The 22646-nt window shown below is 51.7% G+C and overlaps 1 protein-coding gene across 5 annotated transcripts; it reads right to left on the bottom strand.

The window, feature by feature from the left end:
- Positions 1-276: 276 nt before the first annotated feature.
- Positions 277-21854, bottom strand: CHST10 (carbohydrate sulfotransferase 10). Of its 5 annotated transcripts, none has more exons than XM_055400450.2 (8): positions 21569-21639; positions 19463-19529; positions 13956-14107; positions 12872-12999; positions 7197-7288; positions 6182-6401; positions 3651-3756; positions 277-2196 (listed from the first exon to the last, which is right to left on the bottom strand). In XM_055400450.2, the coding sequence occupies exons 3-8, from the start codon at positions 14000-14002 to the stop codon at positions 1659-1661; spliced, it is 1131 nt and encodes a 376-aa protein (XP_055256425.1). In that variant the 5' UTR covers positions 14003-14107; positions 19463-19529; positions 21569-21639; the 3' UTR covers positions 277-1658. The 5 variants fall into 5 exon arrangements, with proteins under 5 accessions (XP_055256425.1, XP_055256426.1, XP_055256429.1 ...); XM_055400451.2 differs by having other exon boundaries at positions 13956-14068; positions 21569-21597; XM_055400452.2 differs by lacking the exon at positions 13956-14107 and having other exon boundaries at positions 279-2196; positions 12872-13003; positions 21569-21853.
- Between the last annotated feature and the right edge of the window lie 792 nt (positions 21855-22646).

Genomic DNA, 22646 nt, shown 5'->3' with positions numbered 1-22646 from the left:
CTGGATCGGGAAGATGCCCTAGAGAAGGAAATGGCAACCCACTGCAGTGTTGCCTGAGAAATCCCATGGACAGAGGAACCTGGTAGGCTGGTACACGCGGTTGCGAAAGAGTCGGATTTGCTTTAGCGACTGAACAACAATCATTATGTGCATCAGGCACGAGAGGATTCCAACAAGACTCTGCTGAAACTTGACAGAACAACAGTGCTGCAGCCCCTGCAGGTGACAGGCCGCCTCGCAGGCTGCCCCATCCGCGCTGCGGGCGGGCGCATGCCCCACACTGTCACCAGCCCTCGGGACGCAGTCCACACGGCGCCTCCCTGGGAACCACAGCCCGCATCAGGTTGGCACGTGTTTTTTATTTCATGTTACTTTCACATTTACAGACTCAGGAAGTCACAATAAGAAAGGGACGGCGGGGGCTGCCTGGAGGAAGAGCTGGGCTCCCGAGCCCTGGGCAGCCTGGTTGGACACTTGGGACTCTCTGCAGGGAGACTGTCCCAGATCTTGAGGGGCCTCACTGTCGGGCGGCACATTAAGTGCTTAGTGTGGCCCGCTGCTCCTCAGCGCCTGGAAGATGCGTTACGTGGGGTGCCTCGGCCCAAGGTTTTATTGCTGGTGAATTTGATTATCCAACTTGGGTCAGGATGATGGCATCATCAGAAGTGGGCCCGGTGGGACACATTCTGCTGAGATGAAAAGAGACTAAAATGTGTACACTGCACTGATCCGGTGATGCTGGCATGCTGCCTGTGCCTGCCTTCAGCCCCCAGGAGGGACTGGTCCTGGAGGAGACGGGTGAGGACCTGTGCCCACCCACGCGAGTCCATCAGAGACAAGAGGCAGTCACTGGGAAGGACGTGCCCAAGCCCAGGGCAGCCTGAATTCCAGCACCTGGCCAGCCCTGCCTCTTCCTAGGCCATGCTCCCTTTAAGGCCCCCAAAGGCTCCCTTCCTCAGGAGGGAAGAATGGACACTCCCCTCACTTCACAAAATGGGATCTCCTGGACTGAATGAGATAATCACTTGGCAAGTAAAGGTGTGGAAATCCGGCCGAGCAGCACACAGCATGTATTCTGAAAAGGCAAACGGCTGAAGAGCGCCCTCAGGTCATTCCTGAACTTCTCGGGAACCAGACAGCCATGGAGAGAAGGGTTTGCCTCTGTGATGACAGCGGCGGCCAAGATGAGAGCCAGGAGTGTCTTTATTACTCAGATCTGATCCCGTCTCGGTCCTGGGATGTCTGCAGGGTACCAGCTTGTCCACCTCTCTTCAAAGTGCTGGGTGCTGTGCCTGCTGTCCCCTGGGGACAGACAGGACTGCCCTGCCCTGCAGGTACCTAACAACTGAGGGAGACGATCAAGGCTGTCTGATTTTCCCCCGGCTCTGACTGCAAATGTTTAATGCTCTCCCCACCACCCTGGGGAGAGCAGAGGCTCGGTGGTACTGGAGGGTGGGGGCCAGGACCCTCCATGCACCTTATGTGCAGACTATGTCATAACAGTCAGGGTCCAGCTTCACTGGGCAAGGTGTGCCCAGGTCCTCAGGGAGTGGCAGTCTTCAAGAGGAGTGAGACGGAAGAAGTGTCATTTCTGTGCCTGAGCTCCACCTGGTTAGCCTCTGGTCTAACGAAGATATCTGAACTCATGGTCCTACACGTTAGTTTAGCAAAAACTCGGGTTTCTGGTACCCAAAGAGCTTAAAATCCCCCTCAAACCGTGCATACAGGCGCCGGATATCTCGTTTGCTGATGCCCAGGAAGTAGTGCTCGACCTTGGTTCTGTTGTATGTGGTGATGCCGAGGGGGATGGTGGGGTAGGACACCAGGTGGTCGATGCCGGCTTCTCTGAGGATGTACGGGGCGTCGTCCTCCAGGGTCTCGTGGTGCCCAACAACGCTGTACGTGATCTCACAGGGAGCGCACAGCTCCACGTACGTCACCCAGTGGATGATGTGGTCCCCGAACTGGAGATCCAGCCACCTGTGGTTGGGGTCACCCAGGTAGCGCACAAAATCCTCAAACTGGATGCCCCGGGTCTCCGTCCGGTTCCTCCTGTACTTTCTGATGATGCCGGGGGCGATCTCGTGCCTGTACCAAGGCTCAAAGCGGGGGTTGTGGACAAACTTATCCTTAAATGCAGAGATCAGTCTCTCGAAAGGATCTCTTACGATAAAAAACTTGAAGTATGTTTTCAAGCTAAAGAAAAAGATGGAAGATAAAGAAGAGGTTAATCCAATGCTGCTGGTAGTGCTGGCTGCAGGTTGTGAGGCGGGGAACAGTGAAGTGTGATGGCTGGAGCAACGGCAGCCACCAGGCTGGGCCCTGTGCCAAGGACATTGCACACAGTTCTTACTTAATTCACGCAGCCACCCTTGGAAGCAGATCCTCTTGTTAACCCATTACCCCATATTAACTTCAGCAATGTTTTTAAAAGTTTTGTTTTGGGGCAGAAAACCAAAAAAGTAGAAACCTGCTTGATCAAGCGAGGAAGCAGCTTGATCAAGTGAGGAAGTGATCAAGTGGCTTCCTAGGAAGCCAGAGAAAGTGAGTGACTCTAATGGTGCACCTTTAAAAACTCAATTCAAAATTGCCAGGGGAAGGAAAAATGGGGGCTGAGAGGAGACAAGAGAAAATGGGGAGTCACCAGGCTCCAGCTGACAGGAAGAGGGCCTGGGGGAGCTGCCAGAGGGGGCAGTGGTGGCCCAGGGGTACCTGTGTGAAGAGCCTGTAATGACAGTGGCAGAGCGATGATGACCCTGCTGTGACCCCATGCACTCACCCAGGGCAGGGACCCGCTCAGTGCTGCAGGTCTCAGCTCGGCTGCTCTCACAAAAACCCCACAAGACCAATGCTGAGGGGGAGACGGGACCACCTGCCCTCAGGACGGTCTCTGATTTGGCATTTGGCACCTACTTTCTGAGGCTGTACAAGTTGGAAAGAGGGAATAACCAGAGACAGAGCAATGAAAGTGAGGTAGCTGAAAAGCAAGGGAGCTCAAAGACCATTCGGTGCCCTGACACCGGCTGGCATACTATGCACTTGTTCCTTTTAAACCTCGTCTTATCGGGCCGTTTCACAGCTCTCAAGAGAACTGTCCAGTCAGCTGAGGAGTCTTCCGCATGCCAGTCGCCATCATGGCTGTGGTCAGCGAGGCCAGTCTCCCTCTACCTCTGCTGGGTCTAGCCCACCTAGCCACTCATCAGGGGACTGCTGCCCGGGAGGCCCACGCAGCACTACGGGAGGAAATGAGAAATGAGGAAATGCAAGCCAAATCCCTTTCTAATGAAACGAAGGTCATGCTCAGAAAGAAACCCATAAAACATAACCAAAGCAAAGCAGAACCAAAACGACCAGTCATTTTCACTAAGACCGCCATGTAACTTTCATTTTGATGGCCTGTATGAAGGTTAAGGTGGAGAAATTCAGAAATTATCATGAAAGATGTGAATTTAAGTGCTCTAAACACTGGGTTGTGTGCCTGGCTGCCTCTCACCAACACAAACGAGCAGCTCTTGGAGCTGTTTGGGTAAGGCAAGGAGTAGAGGAGTGGAACCTGGGCTTTTATCAGCATCCCACTTTCCCCACCCCTCCGCCACCCTCCCCGCCTCCCTCCTCCTCGCCCCTCCCCCCTCCCCCTGCTCCACTCCTACCGCTTCTGGATTTCAGCATCACTGAAGGAGGAGAGGCGTGGGAGGCCGTTCTTCTCATGGTCGTGCACCACGTTTTCAGGGATCTCCTCAATGGAAGGGAAGGCTCCTGGGAAGCAAACGGGGGGTGGGGTGGGGAGAAGGTGTGTTGGTCTGGTCGCCTCTTAAGTTGGCCACTGCTGCCCTTAAACAGAGATGCCCATCTCAGAATGCAGGTCCACGCTCCCCACAAACCATCCCTCAGTATCCACGTTTAGGTCTCGACTCCAAATTCCAACTGCTCCTGTGGCAGGGTGAGACTGAAGAGAAGCTTTTGGTGACCCAGGAGCCAACGGGAGGAAACGGAGGAGTCAGGAAGAGGGAGTTAGGCCTGCAGGTACGAGCACCTGAATGAGGCTCAATCTGCCATGTAAGAAAGGTCACTGCCTGAAACCGGAAACACTTCCTCTCCTCTGAAACTGGGGGCGAACATCAGAGGAGCAGGACCGTGCAGCACCCGGCTGATCTGCTCCATCGCTCCCAGCGCCAGAGCACCCAGGCCTAAGAGGCTTCTGGTAACCTCACAGCCTCCAGGCTGGCAAGCGGCCACCATGTCTGGTGCTGGATCCATCAGGCTGACGCTTGGGGGTGAAGTGATGCAGATGAAGCCGGGCTCAGAGGCGGCCAAGGAGCACCAGAGGAGGCAGGGCAGGACCAAGAGCCACACGGTGGATCCAGGCTGCCGATGGAACCTGGGGGCTCCTCCTAGGGTTGGGGGGCTGGGTAGGTGTTCACTCATTTCTCAACTCAGGAAAATGGAAATAAAGTGTCAGTGTGCTGGGGTGCTAGTCAAGGCCTCGCCACCCGTCACATCCACCTGTGTGTTAATCCTTCCCTGTTAGACTCAGGGTCTGGCAGGGAAGGGCCTCTGCTGGGCCTTCGAAGCAGGGGCTGCAGTCGCTGCAGAATATTTGAACCTGATCCAGAACCCTGTCCGAAGCACTGAGAACGGATGGCTGTAAACAAGCAGGATGTCCCATCTACTCCCAAGGGGCTGACGTAAGGGCCAGCTCTATGGGTTTGCTCCTGGACCTGCTCTGGCACTCGTCGCCTGGCAGGCGCGTCCAGGGACAAGAGAAGGCAGTCTCAGGACTGTCGTCCTCCTCCTGTGCCCAGTCGCTGCAGTCCTCGCTGACTCTCTGCGACCCCACGGACTGTAGCCTGCCAGGCTCCTCTGTCCATGGGACTCTCCAGGCAAGAATACCGCAGTGGGCTGCCGTGCCCTCCTCCAGGGCATCTTCCTGACCCAGGGATGGAATCCATGTCTCATGTCTCCTGCACTGGCATGCGGTTTCTTTACCACGGGTGCCACCTGGGAAGCCCACATATGCACTGGCAAACTGCTTCCGTTTGTGTCCTGCTCACAAAGGATTCTTCTTCAAAGACAAACGCTTCATACTGTGGCAGCAAATGTGTAAGACTTTGGTACATTTGTTGTTTTAAATTTGATCTATAACCTCATTCTCCAATGTTAACAGCCAACGTACTGTCAGATTACTCCAGAAGCATGCTTATGACCACCAGAAGATAAAGCAAGTGTCTCCTTTCCTTCCCCAATCAGCCAGTGAAAAGGTCAAATGACAGCAGCTCTAACCACTACCTCTGAGAACAGCAGTAGGCCCAGGGGGCAGGGGACGCAGACCCCAGGCCCACATCCCATGGGGCTCTGAGGTCTGATTCTTGATTTGGGAGTCACGCTGCTATCCATTATGATTATTTTTCTTTTGAAGCTGAATTTAATAGAGCCCATAATTATCTTGGGTCGGTTCAGAGTAACTAGAGTTTAAACAAACAAACACAGCATCTGAAAACAGGGGTGAGGAATCAAAACGTGCAGAGCACGAGGGCACTTTCCAGTGATTTAATTTGCTCCCAAGTGAACACTATGTTTCCTGAAGCAAGTCAGTTAAATCCTCTGAACATGGCTGCTTGTTATAAGATGGGGTTGACTGTGGGTGGGGAGACCCCCAGACCCACTGGCAGGGGTCACCCCAGCCCGGGCACTGGCTGTGGGTCCTTCTCCACATGGGAGAGCAGAGGTGAGGGCAGCTGCCAGGTGACTCGGTGAGTGCAGAGCCTCGACCTCCTAAAACAGAGTGAGAGACTCAAGAATCAGTGCAATGACTCTGAAGAAAAGAAAAGGGATCAACCTGAGAGGCGGGGGCGGCAGGCAGAACTGGAGGGAGCCAGAAGGCCCTGATGGTGGGTGTGGACTGCCTGGGTGAACCCTGCCAATATCTAATGTGAGACAGGAATAGGAAAAACACCAGGGAATTCCCGGGTGGTCTAGTGGTTAAGACTCCTCACTTCCACTGCAGGAGGCACGGGATTGAGGCCTGGTTAGAGAACTAAGATCCCACATGCCACACAGCGTGGCCAAAACAAGGAAAAACACCAGCAAGCTGTCTGTGAGTTGCCCTCCCCAGCCCCTCCGACCCCCTCCCCACAGAGCCTGAGGTCCGGGCAGGACGGGCCTCACCCAGCACTGCACACACCATTCAGTACAATGAGCACTTTCTTCCACTGAGTGTTGCCCACTTTGGGGGTCTGGCAGAAGAGAATCTTGTGCTTGTCACAGACGAAAATCCGGTCGAGGACAAACTTGGAGACGGCGGTGTGGGACAGGTTCCTCAGAGCATCCTCCCTGCACACGTTCCTCATGAGCTCCAGGCGCTGCGTGTAGACCAGGGGCTCAACCAGCATCTTCCCCGTTGGCTGCAGGGAACAGAGGCGGAACAGGCACCGGGGTGTCATGAGTGCCTGTGGGAGGAGCCCTGCCCTGCCCTTGTGCTGGGCGTTCACTTGCGGAGGCAGGGGCTGACCAGCAGAAACAGCTGGACGGCAGGTGTGAGTTTCAGGGGCCCAGGGTTCAGGCTGTGGATGCGCCAGACCACCGAGCCGCCAGAGGCCGCTGACCCTGTCTCTCCTCAACCTCAGCCTGGACACCCCAAGGGGCCAGGTGGGCTGTCTGTCCGCCTGGCACTGTGCTGACTGCACCAGGGCCCTTGATACCCTGGCAAAGGCAGGGTCCTCATCATTCAGGAACTTTAGGGAGGCCAGCTCTGCTCCTTTGCTCCCCACCTCCATGAAACCCAAGTGTAAGCGTGTGAGCCACACCTAAGGACCTGCTGTCTACACAGATGGCAGCTGTTTAAGATAACCTGGTACCCTGGTGTACCTGGTTTATTAAGTTAAGAAAATGCCTTAGGCCACTCAGTATGGGTTTTTCAAAGGCAGGAGCCATCATTCCACTTTCTCAGTGCTGAGCACACAATTTTGCTTCTCTGAAATGCAGCCTGAGACACGTGGAGGGCAGTGCCTGGCAGTCGCATCAGGGTACCAGGAGTTTAGCCGCCATGAGCAGGTAATGGTGCTCAACGGCCCTGGTTCTGTTCCAAGAAGTCCGATGATGGGAGACCCCCTTGGGGCTGCAGGGGAAAGCAGGTGAGAGGGAGACGCTCTGGGAAGAACGGGCAGTGGGGGTCAGCGCCAGGGCCTGGCAGTGCTCACCTTCAGTTCCTCAGGGAAGTGCGTCTCTCCTGGCGACCTCCCCGCATCGGGCATGGCAGTCAGAAACAGAAACTCCTGCTTGGCGCTATAGACTAGCAGACAGAGAGGTTAAAACGTCTTCCCATGGAGGAGCAGACACACAGAGCAGTGCCACAGCCCAGAGACCCCAGAAAGAGACCCAAACACACACATCCAAGTGATGGCTGACAAGGCGCACAAGGAGCATCTTCTTAACAAATGGACCCAAGGACCTGGACACCCCGAAGCACAAAAGGAGCATTACCCTAAACCTCAGTCTTTATTCAAGAACAAACTCAAAATGGATCAGCATTTAAATGTGAAACATAAAACTATAAAAGTTCTTTAAAAAGCATAAATGTAAATACTTAGAAAAATTGATAAACCGTATCTCATCAAAACTTAAAACTTTTGTTCTGCAGAAGACCCTGTGAAGCGGCTGGAATGACAAGCTGCAGACTAAGAAAGTGTCTGCAAACCACACGTCCGACCGAGGACTGGGATCTAAAGCACAGAAAGAAGTCTCAAATCACAGCAAAAATGCAAAGCATCTAACTGAAAACGGGCAAAACAGCAACAGACACGTCACGGAAGAGGCTCTGCGGTGGTGCACGAACCCAGGAGCAGGTGCAATGCCATCGGCCATCGGCCATCAGGCAAACGCAAACCACAGTGAGGCACCGGGACACCTACCAAAATGCCTGAAACAAAAGTGAAAACCCCAAATGCTGGAGGATGCAAAGAAATGCAAAAAGATGCCGCTGCTGCTGCTAAGTCACTTCAGTCGTGTCCGACTCTGTGCGACCCCACAAGACGGCAGCCCACCAGGCTCCGCCGTCCCTGGGATTCTCCAGGCAAAAACACTGGAGTGGGTTGCCATTTCCTTCTCCAATGCATGAAAGTGAAAAGTGAAAGTGAAGTCGCTCAGTCGTGTCCGACTCTTAGCAACCCCATGGACTGCAGCCTACCAGGCTCCTCCGTCCATGGGATTTCCCAGGCAAGAGTACTGGAGTGGCTTGCCATTGCCTTCTCTGGCAAAAAGATGTAGCCACTCTTAAAAACTAAGTCTTCAACTACTGTATGACCCACTCCTAGGCATTTATCCCAGAGAAATAAAAATTTATGTCACAAAAAACCTGTACATGGGACTGCTCTGGTAGTCCAGTGGGTAAGAACCGGCTGCCAACACGGGGGGGACACAGGTTAAATCCCTGGTCGGGGGAAATCCCACATGAGACACAGCAAATAAGCCCATGGACCACAAGTAGGGAGCGTGTGCTCTAGACCTGTGAGTTGTAACGACTGAAGCCGGGGTGCCTAGAGCCCATGCTCAGCAACAAGAGAAGCCACTGCAACGAGAAGACCGCTCACAGCGACAGAGCAGCCCCTGATGGCAGCAACCAGAGAAAACCCATATGCAGCAACCAAAATCAAGCACGACCAAAACAAAGCACTTAATGCACATGTTCACAGCAGTTTTATTTATAACAGCCCCAAACAGAAACAACTCAGTTCTCCCTTCACACCTAAGTCGTTAATCAAAGACTGGTACATCCAAACCATGGAATACTGCTTAGCACTAAAAAGGAATGAATTATTGATACACACAATAAGCTAGATGAATTTCCAGGTAACCATGGTCACATACACAACGTTCCTGAGAGGACAAAATTATGGACAGGAGAACAGATCAGTGGTTACCAAGGCCAGGGTTGGGGAGAGAGGGGCTGCAGGTTGGGGAGAGAGGAGTGGCTATAAAAGGACAACTCAAGGAATCTCTGCGGTGATGAAGATGCACTGCATCCTTGTCAATACCCCAGCTGTGACTCTGCACTACGGTTTTGCAATGCATCACCCCCGAGCAAAAGAAACAAGGGTATAAAGGACCCTCTGTCTTACGTACTTACAACTGCGAGTGACACTAGTGATCTCAAAATTAAAGGTTTAATTGGACAAAATTTAAGTCAGCAGTCAGGTTAGTGCTTACACATTATTTTTGAAACATGTGGGAATTGACAGTTTCCCTGGTGGTGCAGTGGTAAAGAACCTGCCTGCCAATGCAGGAGACATGGGTCCAACCCCTGGAGCGGGAAGATCCCCGGAGAAGGAAGTGGCAATCCACTCTAGTACTCTTGCCTGGAAGTTCGATAGAGAAGCCTGGTGGGCTGCAGTCCACAGGCTGCAAAGAGTCGGACACGAATGAGCGACTATTCAACACGGGAATTGATATTCAACTAGAAGAGACCTTACAAAATGCTAGAGCACAGTAAGCATCTGCAACAAACTGATTTGGGGGAAACCTTTGGGTAGAATTTGAAAAAAATTTTCAAATCTCTACAATCAAAGAAACATTTGCTTTCTAAATTTTGCAAGCCTAAATACAGAATTAGAATGAAAAAAAATAGTTATCAAAAAAAGCATAGAAATCAGCCTAATAAAGAATAAGCAAAGGCACATTTCACTTTTGTTATAAACATCAAAACCTACTCCTCTTGGGTCATTACCACCAATACTCTGCAGGCTTCACTGCATCCCCTACTTCAGTCTGGCTGTTAAACTGCACCCCCAAGTCTCCACCTCAACCCCCACTCCCCACCTCCCAATCCCTAGCCAGCCCCGCTGAGAACAGGCACCAGCCTGACGTCCTCCTTGCCCAGCGGGGAGAAACCCATCCTCCTGGAAACCCATCAGTGAAAATAACCCATCTCCCATCCCTCACACCTCTGAGCTCTCTGACTCCAGTAGAAATCTTGGCCACACACCTCTGTGAATCCCAAGGAAATTGTTTCTTCCTTTCTCCTGCGTTTGAGTAGAAATGCAGCCCTAGCCAGAGCTGTGCACAGGAGCCATTCTGCACCTGCTGTGAGGCCTGGGATGGTATGAAGACAGAGGCAGTGCCCTGGGCCACCAGGCTCTGAAACGCACCCAGAGGGCGAGAAGGCCAGCGTCTGCCCTCCCGTCCTCCTCAGTCTCATATCCAAGCACCCACGTGCTCGGGGGAACATCACCTCCCACTCAGGCCCGGTCACCTCACGAGCCCATGTCTGGGAGCCGCACAGCGATGCTCGGCTCTGCCATGGGCCACGTGGGTTCCTAGAAGCCTAAGCTTCCTTGGTGCCATTCTAGATGTAAGATGTAGTCTGAATTCTAAACAACTGACTTACTAGTGAATTTCTGAGAAGTGTCAACTTCACACACTCAAGAGCATCGAGAATGACCTTGGTAGCTACAGGACAGCTCCCCTGCCAGCTATACACACCGGCCAGCCATCTACCAATTCTTAACAGCTTCTTTTACTGTGAACTGGTATTTGCTCCCCAACTTTCCTCAAGCCAAATTCAACTAGATTCTAATAAAACCGACAGCACAACTCAATGTCTGGTTTTGCTTTTCAGTTGCTGCCCACAACTGTTTATTTTCACTGGATGCCCGCTGTTACCACTGTGGCCAAAGATCACACACCCCTCCCCAACCCTCAGGGGCAAGGCACCAGCGCCAGGCCCAAGGGTGATCAACAGTTATGACCAGGCGTCAGAACATATGAGCTCACTTTCCTTAGAGGCAGCATCATATTTGCTTTACAAAATGTCCCGACATTTGCCAGGTGCAGTACTGCCTTGCTTTTCTAGATGTGACCGCATCCCCTCATCCCCTGACCTCTCTGTGTGTCCAGCTGCCCAGGGTACCCACTGCATCACACACTGGATAGAGGGGATGCAGACGTCGCATCATGGGTTCCGCCCTTAAGCGGCTGGCAGCTGAGCTGAGGCAGAAGATTGGAAGAAGAGGTCAAACAGAAGCAAGAAAATCAGCATCTACGCCTACCCACAAGATTCACAAGGATGTTGCTTCTGAGTTCAAGTGCCCACATACCATGCCGTCAATTTCCCACCTCTGAATGGGATTTATTTCCCTAGGACAAAGGCTAGTTCAAAACAGCACCGAAGTCTGTTAACCGCACTGAGTCATTGCCACAGACATCACTGTGGCTTCACTGCTGAGCCAAAGAGAGACACGCACGCACACACACAGCTTTAAACCACAACTCAAGACAAACATGCTCTTCCTCTCCACTGGGTGGTAGGGAGTCACTGAGAATAGGGAGGCACAGGACTTCCCTGGTGGCACAGTGGGCAAAAATCTGCCTGCCAGTGCAGGGGACACGGGTTTGACCCCCCCGTCCAGGAAGAGCCCACGTGCAGTGGAGCAACTAAGCCCCTGTGCGACAACTTGTGAAGCTCGCATGCCCTAGAGCAACAAGGGAAACCAGCCCAGTGAACAGCAGCCCCTGCTGGCAACTAGAGAAAAACCTGCAAAGCAAGGGAGACCCAGCACAAAACAAATGATTAAAAATAGAACAGGGAAGCCAGAAGCAAGCCCCCTCACCCGCTGACTGGGAAGCTGGGACAAAGCTCACCTCCCGGGGGGACAGAGCTGGAAGGAGCCGCCTGTGGACGCCGAGCTCCCTGAACGCTGGGGCCAGGGATCGGCACCCGCCTTACACAGGTGGCCTTGACCGCACGGGACACCCCTGCACATCGTGACTCCCTGGTGATGCCAGCTCACAGTGCGCTCCTGGGTCAAGAGCAAAAACACTGAACACGAGTGAAATAAACTCCAACCCAGGACAGAAAGTGCCAGGCTGAGAGCCACGCTCGGGGCTAATTTCAGCGCCTCGTTCTCTTGCCTGCCCATCTGCCTTCCCACCTTGCGCCTCTACAGGGAGCATGGAGGCAGGGTGGGGCGTCGGGCAGCCTCTGCACAGTCAGGGAAGCTGGGGGGCTCTCCAGAGCGAGCAGGGCCCAGAGCCCGTTGGAGGGAATCAGGAAAACAAGCCATGGGATCCTTTTCTACTTCCCTTCCCTAAGGGAAGGGCCACCCCCGCAAGTGGACGTGTCAGACCCTGCGTGGAATAAACATACCCTGCAACTCCTCCCTGTCAGGCTGCTGTCCCCAGGCCAGTCTACAGCTACTCATGAGCCCTTCCGGGGCGCCTGGCCTCTCACCATCCCTGAAGGAGTCGTCGCCTTGGGGTTCAAATGACCGTCCACGCAGCTCCTCAGTCACACCCAGCACCTCCTCACAGGTCACTCTCAGGGCCTCACTGTGCTGGGGTCGGGCTTGGAGCTATCAGAGCAGGGAGGATGCTCACTTCGCAGAGAAAAACAGTAAGGCCCAAGCAATGGACAAGGGTGTGAACCAGACACAGCTCTTCAAAGACTGGGTTGGGTGCTCTTAACAGGTCCTCATCTGACATCGAGTCAACGGGGGGTTAAAAATCCCAGCACACATCTATTTACACCAACTGCCTTCCAGGGCCCTGAAGGTGACCTTCAAACACAGTGCCCCCAGCAGGCAGCATCTCACCAGGACACCAAGCAGGGCTGGTCCCCAAACCCGGAGCCTGAGAGGAGGACACCGAAGCAGCCCCTAAGGAGAGTGTGTCCCCCCGCCCCAGGGGAGGTGATGGGCGAGGACCCCTGCATCCCTGTCTACCTTCCCTTTCAAGCCTCGGCACGTCACTTGGACACAACAACCTCCTTCTGGCGTAAGAGTACTATGATTCTCTGTCACTGCTCATCGGGGCAGGCATCCAGGAGCAGTATCACCGCAAGGTCTGAATTCGCCAAATCCTTTCCACGAGGCGGCATACCTACCGTCAGGGTCTTTGAAGGTCAGCGTGATGAACTTGCTGGCCACCATGAACATGAAAATCACCCAAAAGCACGCGGCCAACAGAAGCCACTGGTGGTGCATGTTGTCAAATGTCAGCCATTCAGCGATTCTTCCTGGAAAACACAAGCCAAGTGGCCCTGCTGCTTACACATAAATCAATTATGCCGAAGATAATAAAAAGAACAGGCAATTTCAGTTAACAGCCTCTATATAAACGTTTAAAAATTTTTTTCTATTGATACCATGGGTATTTGAACTTGGTAACATTATATTTTTAATTGACAACAATTTATAAAGTTGATGGGTTTCCCAGGTGGTGCGAGCAGTAAAAGACCCGCCTGCCAATGCAGGAAATGCAAGAGATGCAGGTTTGATCCCTGGGTCAGGAAGAGACCCCGAGGAAGGACATGGTAATCCATGCAGTATGCTTGCCTGGGAAATCCCATGGACAGAGGAGCCTGGCGGGCTACCGTCCATGGCTTTGCAGAGTCAGATGTGATTGTGCACGCGTGCAATATAAAGTTCATAATAAATCAAATTTTAATGGGAAGGAGCCATTTCTATTTGGCTTTAGAACACACAATAAGCCTTTACTTCTGCAGTTGAGCCTGCCGACTCTGGCCCAGGCACCTGCCAATGCCTGGAAGCCAGGGCGTGAGGGGGCTCACTTTGGGCTGGACTTTTGCTGTGGCTAAGTCTCAGAAGACAGACACCATCCTGAGAAAATTCCAAGCAGGTTGTGTTTAAAATCCCCTTGTTGACAAGGTTCAGCCACACCTACAGAAATGAAGTGTGGTGCATGTGTGCTTGGTCATGGCCGACTCTTTCGCGAACCCATGGACTGTAGCCCAGCAGGGTCCTCTGTCCATGGGATTTCCCAGACAAGAAAACTGGAGTGGGTTGCCAATCCCTTCTCCAGGGGATCTTCTCGACCAGGGTTAAACTTGCGTCTCCTGCATTGGCAGGTGGATTCTTCATCACTAGTGCCACCCAGGAAGCCCTGTAGAGATGTAGGGAATCTCTGGAACCCTAGAAATGAACTCTGGAGCGTCCAGCTCCATGCACTTGCCTGCCAGGGCCTGGGAGGAGCCTTGGGGGTGGGCGTTTCTCATGTTATCGCCACATGGGAGCAACGTGGGGCACTTGGGTCCTCAGTGGGTCACACGAGCCACATGCTGCTGCAGGGGACACAGAAGAACTGGAAGCTGCACTCAATTCTTGGCAAGAGAGACAAAAAAGTCTCTTTATTCACATGTCACCTTTAACACAAGACTTCTTGAAGCCAGACCCAGCCACAAAGAGAGACCACACTAGGCTGGGTTAGTTTCCATCAGCTGACAGGCCTGTTCATCATGGAGATGGTCTATTCCACACAGACCGTCTGCCAATGGCAGATGACTTCAGAGAGCCTGTGTGCACTGGTGGACAGAGCACACCAGGGCCCGGCTGTCAGCTCTCCACCTGTCTCCACGACAGATCCCTGCCTCCTAGACCTCACTGTGACTCTGAATTCCCACCCCCAAGGGCCTCTCCAGCTTAAGAGGGGGGTTGCCCCCACCACCTGGCCTGCATCTGTACCTTCACCCTCAAGTCCCCACAAAGCAGGTGCATTGTTTTCCCAGAGTCCCCTGGTAGAAACAGAGGGGGAATAAATGGAAACAGTGACAGACTTTATTTTCTTAGGCTCCAAAACCACCACGGATGGTGACTGCAGCCATGAAATTACAAAACGGTCGCTCCTTGGGAAATAAACTTATGACAAACCTAGACAGCATATAACAAGCAGAAATGTCACTCTGCCTACAGAGGTACAAACAATCAAGGCTATGGTTTTTCTAGGAGTCATGCATGTATGTGAGAGCTGGACCATAAAGAAGGCTGACTGCCAAAGAATTGATGCTTTTGAACTGTGGTGCTGGAGAAGACTCTTGAGAGTCCCTTGGACAGCAAAGAGATCAAATTAGTCAATCCTAAAGGAAATCAACCCTGAATATCCATTGGAAGGACTGATGCTAAAGCTGAAGCTCCAAAATTTTGGCCACCTGATGCGAACAGTCGAGTCATTAGAAAAGACCCTGATGCTGGGAAAGATTGAAGGCAGGAGGATAAGGGGGCAAGAGAGAATGAGATGGTTGGAACTTATCACCAAATCAACAGACATGAGTTTGAGCAAATTCCCGGAGACAGTGAAGGACAGGGAAGCCTGGCTGCTGCAGTCCACAGGGTCACAGAGTCAGACACCACTGAGTGACTGAACAACAAGCTGGTACAGCTGCCACGTTAAACAGATAAACACACAGGATGCTCCACGAAGTTTCCATTTCAGAGTAAACGCTAATTTTCCAGTTAAGTTAAACTCCTCTGTCCACAGGATTCTCCAGGCAAGAATACTGGAGTGGGTAGCCCTTCCCTTCTCCAGGGGATCTTCCCAACCCAGGAATCAAACCCAGGTCTCCTGCACTGCAGGCAAATTCTTTACTGTCTGAGCCACCAGGGAAGCCCCAATTTTTCAGTACTTTAGTATAAATATGCTCCTGATATTGCATGGGACACACTTAATACTTTTAAAAGTTACTCGCTGTTTCTCTGAATTTCCAGTTTAGCAGGGTGTCCTGTGTTTTCTCTGGCACCACCCAACAAGAGGAACGCGCTCCCTCTCTGACCTCCTCAAGCAGCTGGTCTATCTCCACAGGGTCTTTCTGTCCCCTCCTGCCCCTCCTCCTCTGGGACCTCCCAGCACTCGCCAGCTCTGGGACTCGCACGGTCACTCACGCTCCCAAGGCTGCAGCTCCCGTCTCTGAGTCAAGGCCCCCTCCTTCCAGGATGGTCACTAGGGTTAGGTAAGAACCTGCACCACAGGACCAGCTGCCCAGGAGCAGGCCCGCTAGGAGCAGAGACTGACCAGTCCCTCGGCACCCTCTGTGACCTTCCTATTTAATTTCCACATATCCAGAAAGGTGGCTCTAAAGAACTGCCTGCCAGTGCAGGAGACTCGGGTTCAATCCCTGGGTCGGGAAGACCCCTGGAGGAAGAAATGGCAACCCACTCCAGTGTTCTTGCCTGGAGAATCCCAGGGGCAGAGAAGCCTGGTGGGCTACAGTCCACGGGGTCACAAAGGGTCAGACACGATGAGGGGCTGAACAACAAAAGGAGATGCAGACTTGGAGAGCAGACCACTGGGCAGGGGCAGGGGCAGGAGAGGGTGGGATGAATGGAGCGAGCAGCGTGGAAACATACACACTACCACATGTAAAACAGATAGCCAGTGCGGATCTGCTGTATGACTCAGGGAGCTAAACTGGGGCTCCGTGACAGTGGGGTGGGGAGCGGCGGGAGATGGGAGAGGACATGTGTATGGCTGATTCACGTTAACGTATGGCAGAAACTAACAGATTACTGTAAACCACTTATCCCTCAATTAAAAATAAGTAAGTAAAAAAAAAGCTACAGCAACGTCCTGGGCCCCAAGAACACCTGAGCCAAGACAGTGCAGACCTGAGGTGAAGGATGCAGGCAAACCGGTGAGGACGAACCTGGGCGAACCATTATGTGGGATTTGCAAGCGCTGGATAAAGCTCGACGCAGCATTAAAGAGGTTTGCTGTTGTTCAGGCAGTAGGTCGTGTCCGACCCCTTGTGACCACATGGACTGCAGTACCCCAGGCTTCCTTGACCTTCACTGTCTCCCAGAGTTTGCTCAAACTCATGTCCATCGAGTCGGTGATACCATCCAACCATCTCATCCTCTGTCGTCCCCTTCTCCTCTTGCCCTCAGTCTTTCCCAGCATCAGGGTCTTTTCCAATGAGTCAGCTCTTCACATCAGGTGGCCAATCAGTATTAGTCCTTCTAAAGAATATTCCAGGGTTGATTTCCTTCAGAATTGACTGGTTCAGTGAAAACAAAGACGTCCTTGACATATGTACACTACCATGCATAAAACAGATAACAGCTGCGTAGCACAGGGGGCTCAGCTCGGTGCTCTGTGACGATCTAGAAGGGAGGGAGGTCCGATAGGGAGGGGATATATGTATACCTATGGCTAATTCACGCCGTTTTGCAGCAGAAACCAACACAACATTGTAACATGATTATTCCCCAATTAAAAATAAATAAAAGTGATAAACACAAAAAAAGACCTCTGTCACTCTTCCCATTTACTCCTGTTTTAGCCTTCCCAGCTACAGGTAACTAGCCCCTGTAGAATTCTGCGCTGACCTTGGAAAAATCAGCATAATTTGCCCCACTTTTTTTAAACAAAAAGAAAATCATTCCAAATCCCCATAGTCCCAGCTCCTCTTTGCCTGCCCAGCGACTGCAGTGTTTCCTTGAACACACAAACTCCCCACGGGTCTGCTTCCTGTCCAAGAGCGACGGGCTCAAGGCTCACCATTTCTGTCTGCAGAGAGGCTAAGGCCTGACCCCACAGACAGTCCTCTCCCCACCCCTGAAGTCAGGGGACAAATGGCCTTTCAAAAGCCGGACACTTTCTGTATTTAACTCTCCTTTGTTCAAGGAGTGAAGACAGCTCCCGAGATACCTCTTGCAGGTGACAGAGGTGAGCCTAACTGTGCACCCAGTGCAGGGAGACACAGCCCAGCTGTCTGTAGAGCCTCCCTACTTCAGACCATGATGAGGGATTTGCAAGTGTCAAGGTATCAGGCCAGGAGGCCAGCTCTTGACCCACAGGGCAGAAGCTGAGGATAAAGAATGATGGACAGATGGGGAAAGCAGGGCCGAGGATGCAGGAAGGTCACTAAACATGCAAGAAATCCTCATCTGTTTCTCTCTCTCTCGGTGACGAGGAAGACAGCACCCATATGACGCATCTGTGGTAACTAACAATGCCTCTGGTACTATTACCAACTCTGGTGCAAATTCTCCCCCCTGCACTTTCAAAACGATGCTGTCTGAAAGCATCCATTTTTTCAGCTGCCAGTGGCTCCCCACACACCCCGTCTGAGCTATCATCCAAAAGCATTCTTTCTGAATTTGTGCTAAAATGTTTGACTCCCTCTTCCCCCTACCATCTAATTCTACTTGTTTTTTTTTCCTAGTTCTACTTTTACTACACACAATCACTCATCCTGTGGTAAATAAGCCCATTTAACTTTCTAAAACAGTTAAAAAATTTTCAAAAGCTACTGCTCTAGACAGGGCCAAGTATGCACACAGCAACAGATAAACCTCAAAACCGCAGTGCAAAAGGAATACAGCAAGAACAGAATAAGATATATGACACAGTGCCATTTACGTAAGTTAAAGACACAGGCGCTGAAACCAAAAATACATGTTCTATGAAAACACAGAAAGAAAGAAAAAGACGACCTTTCCAGTGATTTCTTATGTGGATGGGGGAGAGTAAATGAGCTTGAGCAAAGGGAATTAGAAAGGAATCTCCAAGTAAGCAAAATGAGAGAGGGGCCCTGGGGACATCAGAGATAGAAACCCAGGAGTTAGCACCCATTCAGCTCCTTGAATGGGAAGGAGACAGAGGGATGGACAACTGGACAGAGGAAGGAGATGATGTTTAAAGAGACCACAAAACAGCTTTCCCCCAAACGTCATTCATTACTCTGAGCCAGGAGCCATTCCAGGCTCTGGGAATCCAGCAACCAATGTACCCTGCTCTCCTGGGGCTCTGTTCTAATAGAGGCAGACGGGACACAGACAGAGCCATTAATGTCCGAGATCACACGGGCGCTAAGTGACATGGTTAATAACACAGGAGGCTGAGGGATGAAGAGGGACCTGGGAGGAGACTATGTTGAGAAGATGCTCAACAAGGGGAGGGCAAGGAGCTCAGTCTGGGTCCAGAATTGCCAGAGCGGCGAGGAGTGAGCAGGACAGGGGAGTGGCCGGATGAAGTCCTGCCCAGGGCCCTTCACCGAGATGGAAACCAACTCCGGGACCCCTGCTCCCACCACACATGTGCCCTGAGGAAAGGATTCCCTGCCTGGGGTTCAGTGTTTAAAACACTCATTCAAAACCTATCCAGACACTAAAGGAAACGTCACAAAAAGAGTCTGGCCATGCACAATTTCCTGTCTCAGAATGATTGCTCATCCTTAGTGACCCAGAAGGAAACACACTCTTCTCTCTGGCAGATGGAGAACCCACAAGAGGTGAAGATAGATTCTCATTAATGATGATGACAAACAGCAAACACGTCTGCAGAGGGCGCCGCAGGCCACGCACTGCTTTCTACAGATACTAAACTCATCTAATGCCCTGCCTAAGTTGCGTATGTGCATGACTGTAGCCCACCAAGCTCCTCTGTCCTTGGAATTTTCTAGGCAAGAATACTGGAGTGGGTTGCCATTTCCTCCTCCAGAGGATCTTCCCAACACAGAGACTGAACTGGCGTCTCTTGCATTGGCAGGCAGATTATTCACTACTGCACAACCTGGAAAGCCCCTGCCTAAGAGGGCACTCCTATTATCATTATGGTTAAGAATACATTTCTAAGAAAACTCCTGTTTACGAGTTTAAGCTTCTGAAAATCTCCATATGAGCAAGAATGGAAAATGCTATTACATGACATGGATTTCAGATAACTGGTGAGGTGTCCATACCTCCTGAGCCTGATCCACATTTCCTTGCAGCATTTGCTTTGCCTGAGGTTCTTGGTTTCTCCTGTAACTGTGTGGGACAATTAACAAAAAACAACAAATAAGCACCATTAAAAGTTACAAGATCAACTTACTGAACACAACTTGCTTTATACTTGGAAAACAGTTAACCAGTATTAACAGCTAACCACTTAGGTTATTTGAGTATATTTCCCATACCAAGTCTCTTACAGAGAGGGGTTATCTTTGGGGATGGCTTGGTAAATGAATAAATTATTCTAAATGTACCAAAAGAGCTAGCTGTTTAAAAGATTCTTCCGTGTAATTTAGTATGAAAATGAAATAATTTTTGGAGCAAAAATAATAAAACCCTATTATACCACTTTTATATGTTTGATATTGGGTAAAGGATTTCTGTATAAAATGATCAAATCTTTCAAGGCAAGATTTTCGGGGGGTTTTGTATTTCGTCAAGCTTCAACGACCTGGCAAATTCTAGGCAGATGTCATATCATGAATGAATAACTGGAGCAAACCAAACTCATGGAGTTAGAGATTACAGATTTAATAGAGTGAGCTGGCAAAATAAACATCCAACTCACTGAAAACACAATGCAGCGCAAGCAGTCTGGGATGCTCAGAGAAGTCTACCTATGCTTTCTTCTATGCTTATGACCTCAATATTAACATGAAAAGCAATTTCATATGACAAGGATGGGAGGATTAAGCTATATGTACTCACTTGCAGATTCTTCTGGACCTGCATCAAGACAAACTACTCTCTTGGCTTCTGAGATCCTTTGGGCCCTTTTCTCTCATCCGCCTTTCTCCCGTTTCTATTCTATCACATAACCTCAAACATTTGAAAAATGATCTAAATATAACTGAGAATTACCCAGGATAGTAACTAACTCCTCCCTTTCTTTGTTCAGTTCTGCAAGAAGTCCAGTTTCCATTCCAGGGGAGAAGAGAATTTCTCTCTCAGGTATTTCTTGGAGATTTTTATTCTTGAGGGTCAAGAGCAAAGATGGAAAGATTCTGTTTTTTCCATGCTGAAATTCCTATTTCGACCAAGATGAACTATGCCCTAATTATAATGGAGAAAAAAAAGAGAGAGAAGACCGTTTCAGTCTTCGTGTCTCTTCTTAACCCAGCCAATGAAAAGAGTGAATAAGCCTGGAGCAGAGCTGCCTGGTTTTAAGAAAATCTGAGACATTCTTCACTCTGACAGTGAGAACTGACCAATGACCCAAAGTCCCTGACTTCGGGTGTTTCAGACAAAAAACCCCTTTGTGACGATCCTCGATCCTCGGGCTCAGCTAACCAGAACCTGGCTGGACTGTTTTCCACTCAGTGGCTGGCCCTTTCTCCTGCCTTTCGCAGACTTGGAAAATAATAAGGCAGCTTTCGGAAGATCTGGTTCATCTTCCGGTCCAGACGTGCCGAAATTTATGCCTCCACCTCCAACTTCTGACTGGCCCCTCTTATGTCCAAATTTGAGCTGAGGGCACCCTGGAGCCTACCTGGCAGGACACACGTCTTTCCAACCATCCTTTTCCCCGCTACCTACCAGTGCGAGCGTGCTCAGTCGCATCCCATTCTTTGCGACCCTGTGGACTGAAGCCTGCCAGGCTCCTCTGGCTATGGGATTCTCCAAGCAAGAATTCCCTCCTCCAGGTCCATCCACCGGAGACGTGCTTAATTGTGCACTTAGAAAACTGCATGTGGTCCTTCTTTCCTGGCCCCTCTCTCTCATCTCTGCATGCCCCCTGTGCCCAAGTGGAACATTTTCTTCCTCTTTCCGCTCCCAAAGACAAATGCAAATTCTCAGGCAAGGATGAAAGAAGTAAACTGTGGATCACCGAGTACCGGTGATGCCGCGACTACAGCATCCCCAGCAAAGACGCAGCCTTATTGCATAATTAACGTGTTGAAGGCTCTCCCCTTTCATTCCACGAACGAGGGAGGCCTCAAGTCGCCGAAACACACCGGGATGTCGCCGGCAAGGAGAAGCCGGTTCCCCCCGTTTCCCCGTCCACCCGGGGTGGGGCAGGGGTCGAGGAACGTGACGCCCACCCCCCGCTCTCGCGCGTCCTCAGTGGAGCTCACCCTCAGTGGAGCCTGAGCTGTCGGGGTCCTCGGGGCCCCTCCGCGGTCTCGGGGGCTTAGTTCGGCTTGGGCCTCGCGGGCCTGGGGGCGAGGCGCGAGGGGCCCAGGCGTCCCGGGAGCGCGGGAACCCGGCCCGGAGGCCTGGGCGCCGGCACCGGCCCTCCCGGCCGGGAATGTGGCGGCGGCGGCGCCGGAAGGAGGAAGACTTCTTCGCGAAGCTCTCTCTGGGGGCGAGGCCGCCGCCGCCCCCGCGCCGGTCAGCGCCGTGCGCGCTCCTGCCCGGCTCTGCGCGCCCCCGCCGCCGTCCCCGCCGTGCGCGCGGCGCCGCGTTGACCAAGGGGAGGCGCAGGGAGGCGGGGCCAGAGACCCGAGGACCCGGCCCCACGCGTGGACCTTGCGGCCGAATTTCAGTCCCACACCCACCACCTCCCCAAAACTCCGCGAGAGTGTATCCCAGGAAATGACGGAGAGACTTGTGGCCAAACATTATCCCACCAGGTCACCATCCATGAGACAGGTTGGGTGTTTGAGAACGACAAAAAAAAAACAAAACTTGGAAAAATGAAAAAAAATCCGGAAGTGGAAAAAGGCAAAAGTGCTTGAGTTTGGGGTGCCTCCCAGCATTCCTAATCAGCCTACCTGGTTAAAAAAGAAAGAAAAGAAAAAAACAGAACCGTCAACCAGGCCTTTTCAACAGCGCCCCCCGCCCTTGACTAACAGTCTGGAGGATGTCACCCCCTTGTCAAGGTATGAAAAAAAAAAAGTCAAAGTGTTAGTTGCTCAGTCCTGGCCCAATGTTTGCTACCCCATGGACTGTAACCCACCAGGCTCCTCTGTCCATGGGGTTCTCCAGGCAAGAATACTGGAGTGGGTAGCCATACCCTCCTCCAGGGGTTCTTCCCAACCCAGTATCAGTTCAGTTCAGTCGCTCAGTCGTATGCGACTCTTTTCGACCCCGTGAATCACAGCATGCCAGGCCTCCCTGTCCATCACCAACTCCCAGAGTTCACTCAAACTCATCTCCATCGAGTTGGTGATGCGGTGCATAAACAAGGCATAAAGTCCAGGTCAGATTGCA

Source organism: Moschus berezovskii, chromosome 11 (assembly GCF_049115385.1).
Source record: "Moschus berezovskii isolate FMDL1 chromosome 11, NW_MosBer_1.0, whole genome shotgun sequence".
Taxonomy (NCBI): domain Eukaryota; kingdom Metazoa; phylum Chordata; class Mammalia; order Artiodactyla; family Moschidae; genus Moschus; species Moschus berezovskii.
The sequence above is the reverse complement of the archived record's forward strand: the minus strand, read 5'-3'. Positions and strand labels throughout refer to the sequence as shown.

Coding starts and splice junctions, on each gene's coding strand:
- CHST10 (XM_055400450.2), bottom strand. CDS start 14,002: ATGAGAAACGCCCACCCCCAAGGCTCCTCCCAGGCCCTGGCAGGCAA. Junction 13,000..13,955: donor TCCCAGGCCCTGGCAGGCAA/GTGCATGGAGCT, acceptor TTTTCCAGGAAG/AATCGCTGAATGGCTGACAT. Junction 6,402..7,196: donor ACTTCCCTGAGGAACTGAAG/GTGAGCACTGCC, acceptor TGTTCCCTGCAG/CCAACGGGGAAGATGCTGGT.